This window comes from Tinamus guttatus, unplaced genomic scaffold (assembly GCF_059628265.1).
Source record: "Tinamus guttatus ecotype Peru unplaced genomic scaffold, ASM5962826v1 Tinamus_guttatus_pri_ptg000048l, whole genome shotgun sequence".
In the NCBI taxonomy this organism is placed as follows: Eukaryota; Metazoa; Chordata; class Aves; order Tinamiformes; family Tinamidae; genus Tinamus; species Tinamus guttatus.
Window position 1 is genome coordinate 9,074,499 of NW_028288582.1, and position 18,474 is coordinate 9,092,972.

General features: G+C 43.6%; 1 protein-coding gene across 1 annotated transcript; it reads right to left on the reverse strand.

Annotated features, from left to right (window-relative positions):
* Positions 1–854: 854 nt before the first annotated feature.
* CYP46A1 (cytochrome P450 family 46 subfamily A member 1) lies at positions 855–17,644 on the reverse strand. The gene is made up of 15 exons (XM_088539668.1): positions 17,506–17,644; positions 13,167–13,244; positions 12,823–12,904; positions 12,235–12,308; positions 9,998–10,084; positions 9,048–9,186; positions 8,339–8,449; positions 7,398–7,554; positions 6,952–7,014; positions 5,816–5,888; positions 5,283–5,367; positions 3,309–3,419; positions 2,894–2,982; positions 1,921–1,987; positions 855–1,072 (listed from the first exon to the last, which is right to left on the reverse strand). Exons 1-15 carry the CDS (start codon positions 17,640–17,642, stop codon positions 911–913), a joined length of 1,515 nt encoding a protein of 504 aa, XP_088395794.1. The 5' UTR covers positions 17,643–17,644; the 3' UTR covers positions 855–910.
* Between the last annotated feature and the right edge of the window lie 830 nt (positions 17,645–18,474).

Below are 18,474 nucleotides of genomic sequence, written 5' to 3' on the forward strand. Positions count from 1 at the left end.
GGAGTAGAAACCAACACAGTAACTTGACAGTGTACATATCAGCTTCACCTCATTTTAATCAGAAAAGATATAACAACTGCAGGGTCAAAATTCCTGAATTTCCTTTATTTCAAGACAGACCTTATGCCCAAACTCCTACTAGGTATCCACATATTTCTGGAGGATTTTCATACATCATTATTTTTTTCCCTAGCAGAGACAGACTCTTTGAAAACCTACAAGCAGTGAGCATTTTTGGAGCAGCAGCAGTAAGGGAGGGTGCACGATGTTCCCCTGCCTCTGGCTCTAGTTCAGGGTACATTTCTTCAGGGGATGGATGGAAAGTGGGAGGCACTGAAGAAAAATGAGGCAGAAGCAACAGGAAAATAATAACCATTGCTTTTTAAGATTGTTTTTATCAATCCTTATTTAGAGTAGGGAGGGAAAAAATATTTTGAGAATATCTTAAAATTCTCTTCCTGAATTCAAGCCAAGCCTTATGCTCCCACTGAGTGTTTCATTCTGTGTAAATATGAAGCTCCTTGAGCTAAATAAGTTCTAAGTAATGCTAAGTAAGTCCTTTACTTAGTCCATCTTGTACTGTAAATTAAAACAGTGCAAAGTATCATGTGGGGTTTGATTAGGTTTGGGTGTAGTTACCGGGGAGGAGATATTCCTTCCAAAGTCTGGTCACAACCCGATAGTCCCAAGTGCAAACAACACAAAACAAAAAAACAGGCTTTGCAAGTTCCAGACAAACTTCCAGGTTGAAGATATTCAAACAAATCCAGAACCACTTTTTCTTCAATAAATGATATGGAAGGCTAGAAAATTTTTCAGGCTAGTTTTCATCTAAAGGCACCTGCAAAATCCAACCTTTGATTACTGGGGAGATTGTCAAAATCAGAAGAAACTGCCACTTTCCTCACAATCACATCTGGAAGCCTTTCAGATGGCTCCTTGGCTTCAATTTACACATGACTCCATCTAGTGGCCTAAGGCTGCCAGTATCCAAGATTTTAAAGCTCTGTCCTGGTACCAGCTGGAATTCAAACCTCTGCAGCAATTTTGCCATCACCACTTTTGCCTCCATCTGTTAAAGAAAAAAAGCAAACTCAAATCAAGTGACAGCAAATTCAGCCTTGATTGCAACGACTTTAGTTCACTTAGGTACTTCATGCTGCTTTGTCAACCTAGATAATTAAAACTTAACTCATCACTCTACTAATGCAGCTCACTGTGAGTCTGGGCAGGAAGAACACATACACCTGGGGCTTCCTGGATTTGAAGTCAGATGCCAAGAACAAGGACTTGTCCTTGTGTTTATGTGTTAACACTGTTTTGGAAATCAGAGTCCAACCAAGATTTTGAGTCTGAATGCTTAGATGAACTCACAGCACAAACACCAAGAGTTGGCCTCCCGCTGTGCTTCTAAAATGCCCTTTGCCATGCTCACCTACTCACCTGTTGTATTAAATGGTTTCTCCCATCCATGCAGGGCCCTCCTCCCCTTCTCAATGCCAGGCTTGGCTGGTCTGTGACTGCAGATATTCTGCATGTCTTGACTCTGCCAGCCGTGGCCACAGGTTCGCAAGAACCTCTGTACATTTCCCTTGCATTTGACTTTTGGGTGGCAACATGGTGGTGGTTGCAATTCCTATAAAAGGCTTCGGATTCAAGCAGACTCAGAACAAGTCACAGGGTGACTTGCCCCCTCTCCTGAAGGCACCTTGAATGTGTACATGTATGCATGACCAGTTTGTTATGTGCATGTCCACCCGATCGCATGGCAGATACAAGCCCTGTCACAGATCCTGTTGGAGATCTTCCCTTTAGAGGTGCTCCATCAGAATGGCCTTTGGCCTCTGAACACCAGTGACTGCCAGCACACCTTGAACGGGACTGTTCTTCCTAATGGATCACCCTTCCAATCCCGCTTACCTGAGAAAAAACCTGCCCAATACAGGATCGGGGTCCCAGAGAGAAAGGAAAGTAGGAGTAATATGGCCTATGAAGAGAAAAAAAACTTTCAAAACTGTCATTCCGATGGCCTTGTTGCAAAGAAGAAGCAAGCATCTCATCACAACAACAAGAAGGGAGTTTAAATTCCGCTTTGCCCATCTGAGTTGTTTTGGCGGCCTCCAAATTTGCATTTATGGTTCAGAGCATTAGTGCAGCTTGAAAGCAGATTCCCAGTCCTCTCCACTTACTGTGCATTGGCTGAGCTCACAGAGCAGTTCTGATGCACGCAAACCTGATTTCTACACTGAATTTCAAATATGCTCTAAATGCCCTCTAGCTCCTCATGAGGAGATAAAGATCCACCCCATTGCTTCTCCTTTGGACAACTCTGAACCATATCAGTGCACATGGAAATTTGGTCCAGCAGTCTAGCCTCATCCTGGTCCGAAATAAACCCCCTGATCCACAAGCAATATAGAGAGAGGGGCCTCACACCTATTGCTTTGACCCATTGCTCTCTCCTCTTGCACTACTGCTTAGTGCTGAAGATGTACCTTAGGCCTCCTGAGCCTACTGCAGAACATCATTTTATGCCTTTGGGACTATTTTCCCATCTTAATTGTGGAGAAACTTCAAGCTTCTTAGTTTGAGGGTTGTCATGTCTTACCAGTTTGCACTGCAGTAAGCTCAGTTTTCAACCCGGATTTTTACTCAGAACTTTTACCTCAGAAAAAATAGTGAAAAAACGTTAGCATTTATCTTTTTTGGGGTTTTTTTTGTAAGTTATCATGCAGTCTAAAGAACTTCTGAAGGAAAGCGGGAAATTATTTGCACTTGAACAGGGCTTTAGTGTTACATGTACAGAAACAAAAAAGTAATTTCATTCCACTTTTTACCCTGGAAGCTATTCCTTATTGAATACTTAATAACTTGGCAGGAAAAAGAAACTCACCTTGGTGCCTCTTTGCTAAATCGTTGTGGATCGAAAGTGAGTGGGTCCTTGAAAAACTGTTCCATCCTTCCCATTACATAAGTGCTGAACTGTAGGGAAACATTTTATTTGAATTAATCAGGAGAAGCACACTGGAAATGCCTCTTTGCTGTCACAGATACAAACACTTCCCACCGCTTTCCGCTCCCCAGGTAGGGGTTGGTCTTGGTTCCACTCCCTGGGCCTCTCACAAAAACAGTTTATAGTCCCAATTCACACTTCAGTTTTGGCCAGAATTTCTCCAGGCCTAACTTCCGTGCTTCCAGTAGAATTATGCCGGAGAATTCTTTGGCCCTGTGATATCCAGATCCATTATATTTGTACCCACTGCAGTAGCTAAAACCCGCTGATGCATGGATGTTGCTGCTGGACTCACAACAAGTGTTGTGTTTGCTGGAATCTTGATGCCATCAACCACAAGTTCCTTCTCTATCCAGCGTAAAGTCCCTGGGACAGGTGGGTACAGTCGGAGAGATTCCTTCAAAACCTGTGTCAGCCAAAAGCACAAAGGGTCAGTTAGGTAATATAGTAGGGGAAGCAGAATTAAAATTCCTTCCCTATGGCTGCCGGCTAAAATGGGAATTTCTGACTTGTGGAAGCAATGCTGGCATTTCTTCCTTGCACTTTTGAGTGCAGAATAGAGGACAAAATTAGCTCCTTTATATCAGACCTCGTTTCCAATTAAAAAAATACAATGTTCCTTCTCTTTTTTTTTTTTTTTTTTTTCCTAATGAAAAGAACAGGGTCTCAGGGTCACACATGCCACCAAGAGAAATATCAGGTGATTGATTAAGATTAAGATGATTAAGATGAATAGTATACAGATGTAAATATGTGGAAGTGGCCTTCCCTTCTTGGAAGCGAAGCCCAATTAACAGTGCTCATTAGCACTGCACTGTAAATGCAATTAATGGTGTGTACTCACAAGTGAGTTAATGAAAAAGAAGGGCGGACAAAAGGATTCACAAGTGCTTGGTGGGCACGAGAGGTGCCCTATGATCTCCAGTGCTCCACTGGTCAGACTGGCTCTCTGACCAAGGGTGGCTGTGATTTTGCCTGTACAGATCTCATGCTTTGTGCTGTTAAATGAACTGTCTGCCCAGAGAGGCTCTGTGTGATCTGCCTTAAAACTGAAAGGCTTAGGATGCATCATCCCAGGTGGACTCGTGTAACTGTGATGATATTTGGAGAAGTCTGAAGAAACACACAGATTCCTGCAAGCACACAGAGAAGTCTCTCCCATATGGGAAATTCTGATCTTTATCCACATACATATGCACACTGATCTGTGGCATGAGACATGGCAAATGTTAAAATACCATCACCCATTTCGATAGGGCAATTTGAGAGAACATTAAAATAACAGGGAAATTTAAGCAGGGACACTAGTTGCCAGAACTGAGATTCAGCCTCTGCTAAAGGTTACTGGTGTCTCCCATCTTGAAAAAAATAAAAATAAACAAGTAACCATGCCTTAGCTGTACAGTCTATTACAATCAGCATTTCTATATTTTTAATAAGGACCAGACTCATTTTTTTTCAAGTAAGGAGGGTCTAAAGGCTGAATCCTAAAGAATAAAATTGCAAAAACTTACCATTATTTTGGGATGTCACCAAATCCTGATTGGTTAATTGTACATGATGAGATCATAGTTGAAAATGGATGGTGCTTAAGTGGTGGCCACTGACAGAACCAGAGGAAACAGCCAGAAACTGAAGCACCAAAAGTTTCACATGAACTTAAGGAAAGATTTCTTAACAGTGAGGGTGACAGAGCACTGGAACAGGCTGCCCAGAGAGGTTGTGGAGTCTCCTTCTCTGGAGATCTTCAAAACCCGCTAGGACGCAGTCCTGTGCCACGTGCTCTAGGTGACCCTGCGTGTGCAGGGGGTTGGACCAGATGATCTCTAGAGGTCCCTTCCAACCTTAAGCATTTTGTGATTCTGTGAAATGCTTTAGCAATAACCAAACAAAAATACATCAGTATGTTTGGGACTTGGGTAGGACTCATGCCAGTCTTGGGTTCAAAGTTGCAAAGCCTTCTTAAAGTATGGCTACTGGCTCAGCTTAAAATGACAGGGACTAAGCAATTTGGCTCTGGATCCCAGCTTGCTAATAATTATAGTAAGCAGTGAAAGAACCGTCTTAGATTTCAGCATGGAATTCTAGAAACAGCTTTTGTGACAAGGCCCAGCTGCTGCAAAAGGCTCAGAGTACCTGTGTACTTCTTTGAGGACAAGGGCTGGTGTGACATGTTAAATTTCAGCAGTGTGGGACAACTCTTGGCTGTCACATGACACAAGAGCGCTACCAAAGCTCTGAGGGGGATTTCATCTCCCTCCTGCAGTACCTGTGATAAATACGTGAGTTTGCAAAGATCTTCATAGTTAATGTCTCTCTTGGCACCTACAACTTCATCCACTTCAGCCTGAAGTCTGTAGTTAAATTAAAAAACATTAGTTATGGATGCCCATTTCTTGCCCAGCAATTTAACAAATTACATTTTTTTAACTTTCCAGACATTGAGACGGATTTTGATTTCACTCCACAGGCAAAATGCCTTGGATTGCCAGTCAGCCTCCTGGACTTGTGCCTCGTATGGGGGTATAATAGTTGGTGTACAGGGAAAGGGCATCAGGTAGGACTGAGGATCAGCTTTGTACAAAGACCTCTAAAAAATCATGTGGATGGAATTAAAACAATTAATTTTAAGCTCTTTTTTTAAAAAAATATATATTGGACTATGAAATGGTAGTTTGCATCTGTAGTTTAGAAAGAAGACTAGATTTATTAGGAACTGATTCTACATTTTAATGAGCTTTTTAATTATTAAATTCTTGAAAGTAACAGCATGGCTGATCTTGTATGTTACAGGGTACATACCTTTCCAATATTTCAGGATGCTGAGCCAGTGCCATTACTGTAAATGACAGCTGATTGGCAGTTGTTTCGTGACCTAAAAACACAAAAATCAGTTTAAAAATTAGTTTGAAATAAGTATGGGATTTAGAAGCTTTAGTAGTGTTAATGTGCAAAAGTTGCTTTAAAATTCCATCCCTGAATGTTTAATTTAAAATATACTAGGTGGGGAAAGGGAAAAAATAAAAGGAGAAAAAAAAACACCGCAAGGGGCATTCTATTTATTTAAGGAGCTTTCAAGTGTTTCAAGCACAAGACAGAACAGGTAAAGACACAAGCTTTACAGATCAGTGCAAATCTGCAGTTGATGCATACAGCACGTACAGCTTAAGAGGTCCCAAAGAGCAAGGACCATTACTTAAAAAAAGGCCGGTCATATTCAATATTTGCTGTGTCATATTATGGGACACATAGTCCTGCTAAGAATCAAGAATACACTTGTTCTGAGAGCACATTGAGCTTCTAACAGACTGTCTTTAAAGTGTCTGTTTGCTGTGGGCATTTTCCATTTTTCTCATTGGTAGACGTGCATATATATATATATTTCAAGCATTATTGAAAAGAGATTTGTTGAAAAGATAGCTTTTTGTTTGTTTGTTTTTCTGCTTGTCTTTGCAAAAGACATTTTGATTTCATCTTGTTGGGGACCTAAATCCCCCTGCTTGGCAACGAGATGAATGTTTCTAAGTCATTTACCTCACGTATCATGTTGGTTTGTGCTCTGTAGTTCTGACAGTGCCCGCTCCTACTAAGCACTGCGTAAGGCCCTTAAGGGAAGAGTGGCATTCACATGTGTGGGTGAAGTGATGCAAAGGCATCCGTAATATAGTAAAGATCCTTTCAGTGTGATTTAGCAGGAGTTGGGGAGAAAAGGCCAAAACTGTGTAAAGAATATTGGAGTGCTGAAGATTGGAGCCCGGCATTATTCACTGTGCTTAAAGGACAGGATAGCAGGATAAAATATCATTTGCCTATCAAAAAGCCACAAAACCTTATTCAAGTGGTCTTGGAGCAAAGCCATTACTGATACTCCTGTCGACAGCCCAAGAACAAGTACAGCTGCCCATGTTACATATCCAAACAATGAAATAGCTACGAACCAGCAACAAAGAAAGCAATGAAGTTATCCAGGATATTTTCATCATCTCTAATTTCCTGCAGAGCTGTCAGAAAAAAAAAAAAAAAAAAAAAAAAAAAAAAGCAAGATTAGAAAATATCCCCAGGTGCCATTTGGAGCAGCTAGAATGCTATGTCCTTCTTTGAGTATTTTATCAGAGTAGAATTGGGAGAGGGTTCTGAGACAAGGCCAAGGGTGACTTGTGACCAGTATTTGATCCAACATAAAGAAATCAAGAATGTATTTGAAGAGAAGGAATTTTCAAAACAAGTGCCGATATGTCCCTTCAGTGTGGTAAAGCTTACACTCCTGAATACATTCAAAGGAGATTGAATGTCAAAATTCAGATCCCCAAAACAACCCGCCTCAGAAAATATCAGGAAAAACATACCACCAACTAACTCACTGAAGCAACATTGAGTTTCCTACCATCTCCTTTCAGTATCTGTGTAAGAATATCTAATGTGTCTTCCTTCCCGTTCTTCATGTCTTCTCTCCGTTGCTCAATGCATTCCCTGGCCACGCGGCGTAGCAGTCGCACACTCTCCTGGATCTCCTTTATCAATTTCTGTTTTCCTGGCAGGTACTGAATATAGAATTTCCTTAGTCATATTATTCTTTTAGCTGGTAAAAATATTGACAGCATTATTTTTCAAGTGAGCACTTCATTTTCTGTTAAATAACATTTTTCACAAACATGTCTGTTCTCCTTGAGAAAGGTGGATGTCTCCAAAATGACTTATTTTGGCTAAAGCAAGAAACATTTCAAGCTGTGCATGCTAATGTCATGTCTTGCTAGAGCTAATGTTTTGAGAGGAGTGGCCAAAATTTCTCACTACCCTGAGGAAAGAAATTGTAACAGGATACAGAGTGTAAACAGAGTCTTTGCCCTCTTCCTCCCTCCTCCAAAAAAAAGAGAAAATAGAAAGATTAGAAACAGAAACACTAAGAGTCTGAACCACACCTTTCATAGAGAATTATTTTATGAAATAATCAGAAGTATTTCAGATTTCATGCATAATTTTCTAAAACTTGAGTTTGGGTGAAAATCATATTTTGTTTTTATGTGAAGTTCAAATTTCTACAATACTGGATGAAAGCAGTCTTTCATGGACAAATGAGAAGGACTTCTCAGTTTTTAGTTATGGATGTGAAAATATAAAAACCTGAGAGAAGATGAAGATATATGCAGAGAGGAGTAGAAGGCAGAAAAACAAGAACAAAGCATTAAATAGAAATTTTGCCAGTGTTTTAGAGCACTAGTAAATTTTATCCCAATGCATGTTTGAGGGAAGGAGTTACTGGCCACACTCCACCTGTCATACGCAGACCTCAATACGAGGAGAGCAGAGAAGTGGGTGAGTACATACCTGCACAAGGGGGATGCGTGTCTCCGTCATTGCCTTCATAATCATGGTCACAGCTTTTGGAAAGGGTGACTGGTCATCATTCAGCGTGTTCAATTCCAAGCCAAAAGCTATCTGAGGATAAAAAAGCAGCAACTAATTGAATCCTCCTGACTTCTGTGCTCTGGGATGGGAGAGCAAGTCTCTCTTGCTGTAAAACTGTCTTAGGTTAGACTCTGCCTTGTACCTGTCTGCGAGGGAAGGGTAATATTTAGGCTAGGCTTCCTCCTTGTCTTGGGTGAATTAATAGGTTAACGCTACTCTCTAAGCATTCCCAAGGTGTTTCACATAAGGAAGGGAAAAGCCAGTGTGATTTCACACTGATGGATAATGGTAATGAAAGAGTATGCACATGTGACTGAATACTGCTGTGCCCCTTTTGGCTTGGAGGAGCGTGAGTTATCAGACTGCATGGGCTTTTGCAAAGGGTCCCCTGCATGGCACACTGCTGCCCACTGCTACAGAACGTGGACGGTAACCCCTTCCCTGAACTGTCCCTTCCTGTCGGGTTTCTCTGCCGGTCACCCTGGCAGAAGTGGCACAATTTGTGTCTCAGCTCTTCTGGCCTTCCTGCATAAAGTTCTCGCTGCCTGCTCCAGCCTTCTGTCCGTGTGCACTTGCTCCTTCTGCTCCTGCCTGCCACTTGCAGAGGAAACAAGGAAGCAGCTGGTACCTTTGCAATGACGTCCAACGTTATTCGGCTCATCATCGCCAACATGCTAAACTCTTTCTTTCCATCTGCCATTTTCTCTAGCTTCTCCATCAGCTCCTCTGCTTTTTCATTAAAAGTTTCCATCAGACCGATCAGGTAGCTGGACAATTAATAAAAAAAGATGAGTGATGGGGGCTTTGAGAAGTTTTAGGTGACCCTGCATGTGCAGGGGAGTTGGACTAGATGACCTCTAGAGGTCCCTTCCAACCTTAAAGCATTCTATGATTCTATGATTCTATGATCTTTCATCAGGCAAATTTATCTGCTATATTTTCCATATGAAATCGTAAAGAAACTGTTTAAAAACATTATTTTAACCTTAAATTTATTTGCCTAAGTTCGTTTTGAAAACAAAGAGGTAAAAAAGACAATTGCAAGATAGTTTGCAAGATTGTAAAGCCAAATTAATTTTGCAGTAGCCTGACAGAGACCTCACATGCAAAGGCATGGCAAAGGCTTTTGGCCTTTGCTTGCCAAAGTAAGTAGTAGACTTCATCTTCTGGTCATAAATGCAATGCATCTGTCTTATACAAGCACACGTGAGCAGAACACACCACCACCCCTGCTTGTAAATCCTGCCATGGGTCCCACACGGAATCACTGAGGCACGTGGTGCTGGGGCTTGCCCACTTCCACCATCTGATGTGTGTTTTCAGACAGCGTAAGACAGCTCTCACCACACTGAGGGGTGCAGAATCTGCTCCTGCCATTGCTGAGCCTCCATTCCCACATGGAAAGTCTGGTCAAATTACAGTTTCACGGAAACGATATGTTGTACTCCAGGTAAAATGAGATTTTGGCATCAAATGACTTCACTCTTTCCAAATATCAAGCAACAGATCAATAACAGTAAGAATCAGAAGAACACAGTGGAAATAACAGGTAAATCATCGCAGAGACATTTGCCTTACGTTCGGCTGAAAGCTGGATCCATCATCTTCCGCTGTTTGTGCCAGTGTTCATAGTTGAGATCAGTTACCAAACTAGTCCCAAGAAACCTAGGATTTAGGAACACAAGGAGAGGAGCAGTTTTCAGCAGGGGAACCTCTTCAGACCTCCATGGTCACAAGCATAGCTCTTCCACATCTACTTAGTTGTGTTTTTCCCACATTCAGGGAGGACGATGCTGCTTTGACGATGCCATCATGTTGTCTGAACTGATTCACACACAGTGATACAGCTGACAATGGCTGAAGTGCAGAAAGGTTTTGCCTGGTACTTGTGGAATGCTGAGTCTAACAAGACCCCGGCTCATTTATGAGGTTCCCACGAATAGGTGTTATAATTAATATGGTAACTGCATTATTTTATTTTTAGGAGATTTAGGCTAACAAGGAAAATTCTAGTACACTAAGTAATTCTCAGTGGTCAAAATTCCAGGTGAGAAATTTGATAAGCCTTGATCAAGTTGCTCTGAGAGTAAGGGAAAATCCCATACAACCTCCTTCCTGAGTGACATGAGCACTTTCAGCATAACTTAGTAGATACCTGGTGCTTAAATGTGTCTAGAATTAGTCATGAATCCCAAAAGAATCACAGAATGGCTGAGGTTGGGAGGGACCTCTAGAGATCATCTACTCCAACCCCCCAGCTCCATCAGGGACACCTAGAGCACATGGCACCGGGTGGCATCCAGGCAGGCTTTGAAGATCTCCGGAGAAGGAGAGTCCACAACCTCCCTGGGCAGCCTGTTCCAGGGCTCTGTCACCTTCACAGCAAATAAGTTCTTCCTCTGATGGAGATGGAACTTACTGTGTTTTAATTTATACCCATTACCCCTTGTCCTGTCACTGGTCACCACTGAGAAGAGTTTGGTCCCATCTTCTTTACATTCTCCCCTCAAGAATTTATGCATATTGATCAGATTCCCTCGCAATATTCTCTTCTCCAGGCTTAGCAGACCCAGCTCATAAATAGATGTTCCAGTCCCTTAATCATATTCATGGGCCTAAGCTGGACCCTCCCCAGCTTGATAAGCTCCACATCCCTCTTGTACTGGGGAACCCAGAACTGCACCCAACACTCCAGGCGTGGCCCCACCAGAGCTGAGGAGAGGGGCAGGATCCCTCCCTCCACCTGCTGGCAACATCCTCCTGATGCAGGCCAGGATCCCATTGGCCTTCTTGGCCAGGAGGGCACATTGGTGGCTCACGGTTAACCTGTTGTCAACCAGGACTCCCACATCCCTCTTGAAGGAGCTGCTTTCCAGCAGGTCAACCCCTAGTCTGTCCTGCTGCCTGGGGTTATTCCCCACCAGGTGCAGGACCCTGCACTTGTTCTTGTTGAACCTCATGAGGTTTCTCTCTGCCCAACTCTCCACCTCGTCTAGGTCTCTCTGAATGGCAGCACAGCCCTGGGGAGTGTCGGCCACTCCTACTACTTTTGTATCACCTCGCTCAGGGTGCACTCTGCGCCCTCCTCCAAGTCATTGATGAACAAGTTGAACAGCACTGGATCCAGAACCGATCACTGTGGGACACCACTAGCCACAGGCCTCCAACTAGACGTGTCTGCTTTATCACAACCCTGTGAGCTCTGCCATCCAGCCAGCTCTCAATCCATCTCACTGTCCACTCATCTCACCCACGCTTCCTGAGCTTCCCCATGAGGATGTTATGAGAGACGGTATCGAAAGCCTTGCCGAAGTCAAGGTAGACAACATCCATGGCTCTCCCATCATCCAGCCAGCCAGTCAGCCCGTTGTAGAAGGCTATTAGGTTTGTCTAACATGACTTTCTCACGGTGAATCCACGCTCACTACACCTGATCACCTTTTTTTCCTCGACGTGCCTAGATTTGGTCTCTAGGATTAGCTGCTCCTTCACCTTTCCAGGGAGAGAAGTGAGACTGACTGACTATCCTATGTCTTGCCCTTTCTGAAGACTGGAGTGATGTTGGTTTCTTCCAGTCCTCCAGCACCTCCCCCACTTACCATGACCTCTTGAAGATCTTGGGGAGTGGCTGAGCAATAACCCCTGCCCGTTCCCTCAGCGCTTTTTGGTGCATCCCACCCAGGCCCATAGATTTATCGGTGTCCAGTGGAGTCCACCACTAGAGTCAATGACCTGAGTCAAAGTAAATGTGATGCCTATGACTTTATCTTTTTCTTACTTTTAGGTCAAAATGTCTTCAGATGGATTTTGCCTACCTTTCACCAAATAAGTTGCAGATACTACTGTACACCAGTGGATCCTTTTGGTATTGAGGTGACATCAAGACTTCCTAAAATCAAATTTCACATTAGCAAGTACAGAGGGCATTCCATTTCCCCCAGCAAACAGAACAAAACACTCGTGCATTCGCTCTTTCCTTCCTACAGCCAAAGCCTGAAGGCTTCATGAATTATTTGGTGTACCCTGGTTTTTGGGCTGATAGCTTGTTCTGCATGAGTGTAGCACTTTCTTCCCCAAAGATCTCAGACATTGTGACTATGACCAGGATTTAGAAGGTAAATCAGCCCCTTTGTACCTTGCTTTTTTGAGATATTAAGATCTTGTGTGATTTCAGAAATGTGGATGCTTGCTCAGTGTGCAGCTTAAAAAACGGTAACAAGTTAAATCAAGCAAGAAGTAGACATAGGACAGCCAAGAGTCCAGAGCAATACCTCACCCTCATAACCTGGCTCAGATCTGCACTCCCACATGGCTGGGTCATGCTGCTCTAAGGTTACACAGCACCTCTCTTCTCCCGCAAGGGTGGGCTGATGCCCACTCTACATTCTATTTTATTTGCATACCTTCACTCCTTCAGGACTCATAATCATCACTGAGACTCTGTGAAAAGCATTAATGCGTAAAATGGGTCCATATTTTTCTGCCCTACAAGGAGGAAAAAAAAACAGAATTATGGTATAAGACATGAATATGTATCAGTGCAGACCTAATAACCTCAAAGGATTAAACTACAATGTATTAGACCTAATGTTGTCTTGACTGAAAAACAAGAGCAATCAATGCTCTGGTTCAGCTGCTGACTTGCTGCATGATGCTTATTGATGTAATTCAGTATTTCTGTACCTTGATTTGCCAAGTTGTATCACAGGGCTACTTGATTTTAAGTTACTGAAGTATCTCAACTTACCATTCCAGGAAGAGATCTTGGAGAAGTTCATCTTTCTTCATGATTCTCCACAAGGCTGGCATATGTCCAAGTAGAAAGCTACAGAAAAAGAAGTGTTATGAGGCAGGCAAAATGCTGATTTTTAGGGCAGAAGGGCTTTGGAAGAATGTGGGGTTGTCTCCAAGATCTTTTTGTTCCCATGTAAGCTAGTGATGCAAAGAACATTTTGGAATGACACGTGCTCTTTTAAGAGAAATAATTTGATTTTAAAACATGCTCAAGATCCTTAACTGAGGAAAACGGACTGAGGAATTACAGCATTTCAGTGACGCTGTTTATATCCCCACACATCCTATGTGCTAATCACTCAGCAAGTGCCTGTGTTGTCCAGTGGATGAAGTTTGCATAATACTTGGATTTTTCCTCTGTTTAAGGAAAGATAAAAATAATAGCCAGCTGATGCCAAAGCCCTTGCAGACTTGAGGATCATGGTCACTCTGTGAAGCTTGCACACTGTCAGGAAGAGCAGCACAGGGACACAGACCAAAGCCTTGGTATGCTGCAAGCTGAGGAGAGCTGTTTTTCTGCATAAGAATAAGGGATATTTGGGTTTGTTTGTGGGAGCTCCCAAAAGACTGCTTTGATCTTAGTTTGCCTAAACTGACTCAATCTATACTGCAACTATTACATTTCTGTATATAGGAAGTAAAGAATACAGGTCCAGTCCTGATAAGCAGTAACTTTGTTCTGTCAATGGAGTCAAACTGAGACAAAAAATAGGAATTTTGTTTTTCTGCCTTAAGTCATGTTAATTCAGATTCTGAAAAGAAAAGGCAAATCTAGAAGGTAATCACTGATTAATACACAAATTGCAGAAATTAATAAAACATACTAACTCTTTAAACACATTAGCTTTAGGCAACAGTCAGAGATCACATGCTGGAGTTATGAGTGAGGAATTTCCACCATCTTTGCATGCATCTGAAGGAGGATTTGGCTAAGTTCCTCTCTAGAAACAAGCAAGCTGTGTTTGAGATATGTTTTCCAGCTGAGATATAGATAGTCCTACTATCCCTTTCTTCTGTATAAACAAGCTGTAGAAAAAAAAATCAAAGTTCTACTTTCTTTCTTTGGATCCAGTAAGTGTTTAAAGTAGGAAGTGCTCAACAAAACTATCCAATACCTCCTACAGAAACCTCATCCTTCACTTACGCGAACCTCCTACTAGCAACTAGACTGCAGAGAGATATAAAAACTCCACATAAAGCAGACAATCCTTCATTAGCAAAGATCCAGAAACCACTCTTTCTGGAGCATATGGTGCTCCATAAAGTTCCACCCGTATCTCCCATTGTGTAACCATTTGGTTGTGACAAATAAATCCTCAACAATGTTTTTCTCTGTCCCATCAGTACCCTTCAACTGTGCAGAGAGAACATGGAAAAGTGCCAGCACAGCAAGGCTACAGGCCGTATCCTCCTTTATCCTGACTTCAGTCCACTGGCCACTAGGGAGGCCCAAGGCTATGGCCATACTCTGGAGCAACTTGCCACTCCTGATTTATCATGTGTTGTATTGTAGCCTGCAAGATCTTGCACGTGGATAATGTCGAGCACACTTAAGATTAACTTGCATTGCTAAGGCTTGGATAGAGCAAGAAACACATGCTTTACTTATCATATTTGTATGCATTCCTAGAGGTTGACAGTGCTCAATTATCCTGCCCATAAACAATGTGCTCCTAATGCCAAACAGCAGAATAGTAGAAGAGAGGTTTTATAACATGCATCCTGTGTATTATTTTGAGACAGTTATTTTTGGGGCTCTGCACTGAATCCTTTATAGTAGCTCAGAAGATTCTCTACTGGCTGGTGTAAAAGCAAGCTGAAGGTTTTAAGAAATTTGCGAGAAATTTCTGTTTTCCTTTTCATGTGAAAAAAAAGCAAGTTAAGTGGACTTAAAACATTAAACCTCTAAACAGAGGTCATAATTATTAGAACTTAAGGCATGCTATGATAAAACTAAACAAGGGTTCAGTCTGTGATAAAACTTTATGTCACACTATCACTATCCTTTCTTTTTCCATTTTTACTATTAGATCTCTAATATGAAATAAACCTGTGAAGAGATAGCCTTATCTATTCAAAGGTGAGCCATTCATGTGGTAAAAATGACACAAAGCCACTATGAGTCACTTTCTTCTGTCTGTTCTGCACAATGGCCTCCTTTATAGTTATATTGTGTTAGCTCTGATAAAATAAATCAGTCTAAGAAATCAAGGGTGTTAATATAACCTCGTCATCATGCAGCCATAACAGCTTACTAAATGTCTGAGGTTTTGATAAGATCGTGTTCTACTTCACTCTAAAACAAGTCTTCCTTACGTTGCTATCAAAGGCAAAGGAAGGAGACAAGGACAAATGCAAAATTGTGACTAACACCCAGAATGATGAGGCCGAGGACTGACTGGGGAGCAGTGATGAACACCTGGCCAGCTTAGATGGGTGTTGCCTGGCACTTAGAGGGTCCTTCATATTGCTGTAGAAAGTGGAGTTCTGTCTAGCAGGACAAGGCTGCCGTATCAAAGGAGTACAGGGGAAATAAATGAAGTAGAGAAGAAAAGGGACACAGACATCCCTGTGGAGCTAACAGCAGCATAGGTAGCAGACTCCAGTGGCTGTGCATATTTAGTGCAGGTGATTTCGCTGTTTTCCCTCTCTCCATCCACATGTGCAGAGGTCATCCCTCCATCATGACGACCAAGAAGATCATAGGAGACCTTCATCTGCCTTTCTTTCCAACATCTAACTAAGAACACCACAAAGTTGGAAGTATAATCACTTTTCCCATTGTTATGTTTAGCTGAAGTGGTTATATTTTACCAGGGAATCACTTATCTAGCGGAAGCTTTCCATTCCAGTGTTCCCAAAGAGTCTTACTTCCCCGCACATCATTTTGGTTCATCTCTTTCTGGTACCACTCTTCTGTAGTTTGCTGGATAACACTGCAGGTGTGGAGTACTTAAATTTGGATGAACTACATGTTAGAAGCAAAACACAGAATAATGCGGTTTGAAAGGACCTCTCAAGACTATTCGTCCAGTTCCCTGATCCCAGCAGGGCCAACTTCAGAGCTACATTAGGTTGCTCATAGCCTCTCCCAGTCAAGCTTTAAGCATCTGCAGGGATGGAGGGTCTACAGCCTCCACGGACAACTTGTATCAGACGACCACCGGATAGAAGCTTTTCCTCACCAAGCTGGTTGTCCTCCACTGGACTTGCTCCAGTTGATCAACATTTTTCTCATACTGGAATACCACTACGCAAGCAGTTGCCTTCACCTCCTCTTTTTTTATATAAACTACTTGACATGGATGGAGGTGTTTGACCTTTGGATATTTAGGAGTGGAAGTGTTTGCATAATGGGTATTGAAATGGGGACTTTGAACATTTCAGGCAAGACACCGATTACACTTCTCAAAAGCTGTCAGATATCAGAGCTCTCATGGCCTTCCACTTGGATACAGCAGTATTAGAAACCTTCCTAGGAAGGATCTTAGACTGAAATGAAGCCTCGAATCCCAAAGAAGAAATAGGAAAACAGCCACAGAGTTGTTTTACAAGCTGCCACCATTCTAGGATGTTACTTCCCATCTCAAAATGAATCTGGGAACAAGCAGAATCTGGTATGAGCAGATCCATCATACCCTTAATCATATCTGTCCCTGATTACAAGCAGGTTCAAAGCTGGAGCGAGGCAGCCAGGCTTGGTGCTCGTCAGACCCCTCACTTAAGAGCGAGCTGCCGTGGTGCCCCTTCCCATGGCAGCATGGGCTTGACAGCTGAGCGCACACGTGCCCAAAGGTGAGGCTAAATGCGAAGCGCACGCACTTCTGCAGGAACGGTGCCTCCTTGGGGTGCCACTACCGTGCAGCCAGACTTCTCACCACCCTCTGTAATGCTGATCTTTAGGGGAAGGGCAGAAAGCAAAGCCCTAAATCACTTGCCAAAACCCCTCCAGACCTGCAGGTAGCAGGTGCCTGGTAACAAGCTGCTCTTCTGCACAGAAAAGCAGTGGAGAAGGTTTGCAAGATGGAACACAGGGATCCAAGGCACAAGATTCCCACCGAGCTGATGGCACCCTTCACCCATGTTCACCTGCAGCCCCTGCACCAGCAGTGTCCCCCGCACGACCACTCCGTCCCCAGCAGGGCTCGCCACGCGGATGCAGCTCTGTTGCTCCAGCTCGGAGCTCACATGATCCCACCTCCCTGCGCTCCCTCATGGAGCACGGGCCCGAGTGTCCTCCTCTCCTCCATGCAGATCCCCAAGAGCATCTGTCCTGCCACCCAGCCCCATACCTCTCGCGCGGGGCGCTGGGGATGTGGTCGTACTTCATGTGGACCCATTGCACGTAGCCGCAGTAAGCGCCAAAGGCCAGAAGCAGCACTGCCAGGAGCAGGAGGACAAGCGTGCCCAGGGCCCCCGGCACCTCCATGGCCTCCGGGAGTCGGGTCCAGCTGGGCTGGTCGGTCGCTCTGGGCTGGATGAACTCCGACTGCCCAGTGTTCACTCCGGCCGGATGAGATCTAGCTGTGGGAGGAAGCTGGGAAGGAGGCCAGGCAGAGCTTAAAGAGGCAGCACACGTGAGCCGGCCGCGGGGCGGGCTGGGAGCCGGGTCTCCCTCACCCGCCGTCCTCGACCCGACCCGACCCGACGCGACCCGACCCGCCCTGCCCTGCCTGCACACCATCCTCAGCACATTCCTGAGCGTTTCCACAAAACTCCATCTTGTCATTAACTGGACGCTAGCAAAGCCCTCAGCAGGAGAATCCTGCCTGGGAAGCTCAAGTGCTAACACACCTGCCCCATTCCTAATGTCAGGAGGCCCCAGGGGGCTTGGGCTGCTTGGGCAGCTCGGGGATCCCTGGAGTGGTAGCCCCGGCTTTGGTAACAGGACCGATAGAAGTACTAATGTAGGCCCAAGGGAACATGCACACAGAAAGTGTATCCAGCAACAATTTGTTGCACAGCACGAACAGACCCAGGGAAATCTTGGGGAAATCACTGTACTGGAGTGGAAACCAATACAGTAACTTGACAGTGTACATATCAGCTTCACCCCTTTTTAATTAGGAAAGATATAACAATTGCAGGGTCAAACATCCTGAATTTCCTTTATTACAAGACAGACCTTATGCCCAAACTCCTACTAGGTATCCACATATTTCTGGAGGATTTTCATACATCATTATTTTTTTCCCTAGCAGAGACAGACTCTTTGAAAACCTACAAGCAGTGAGCATTTTTGGAGCAGCAGCAGTAAGGGA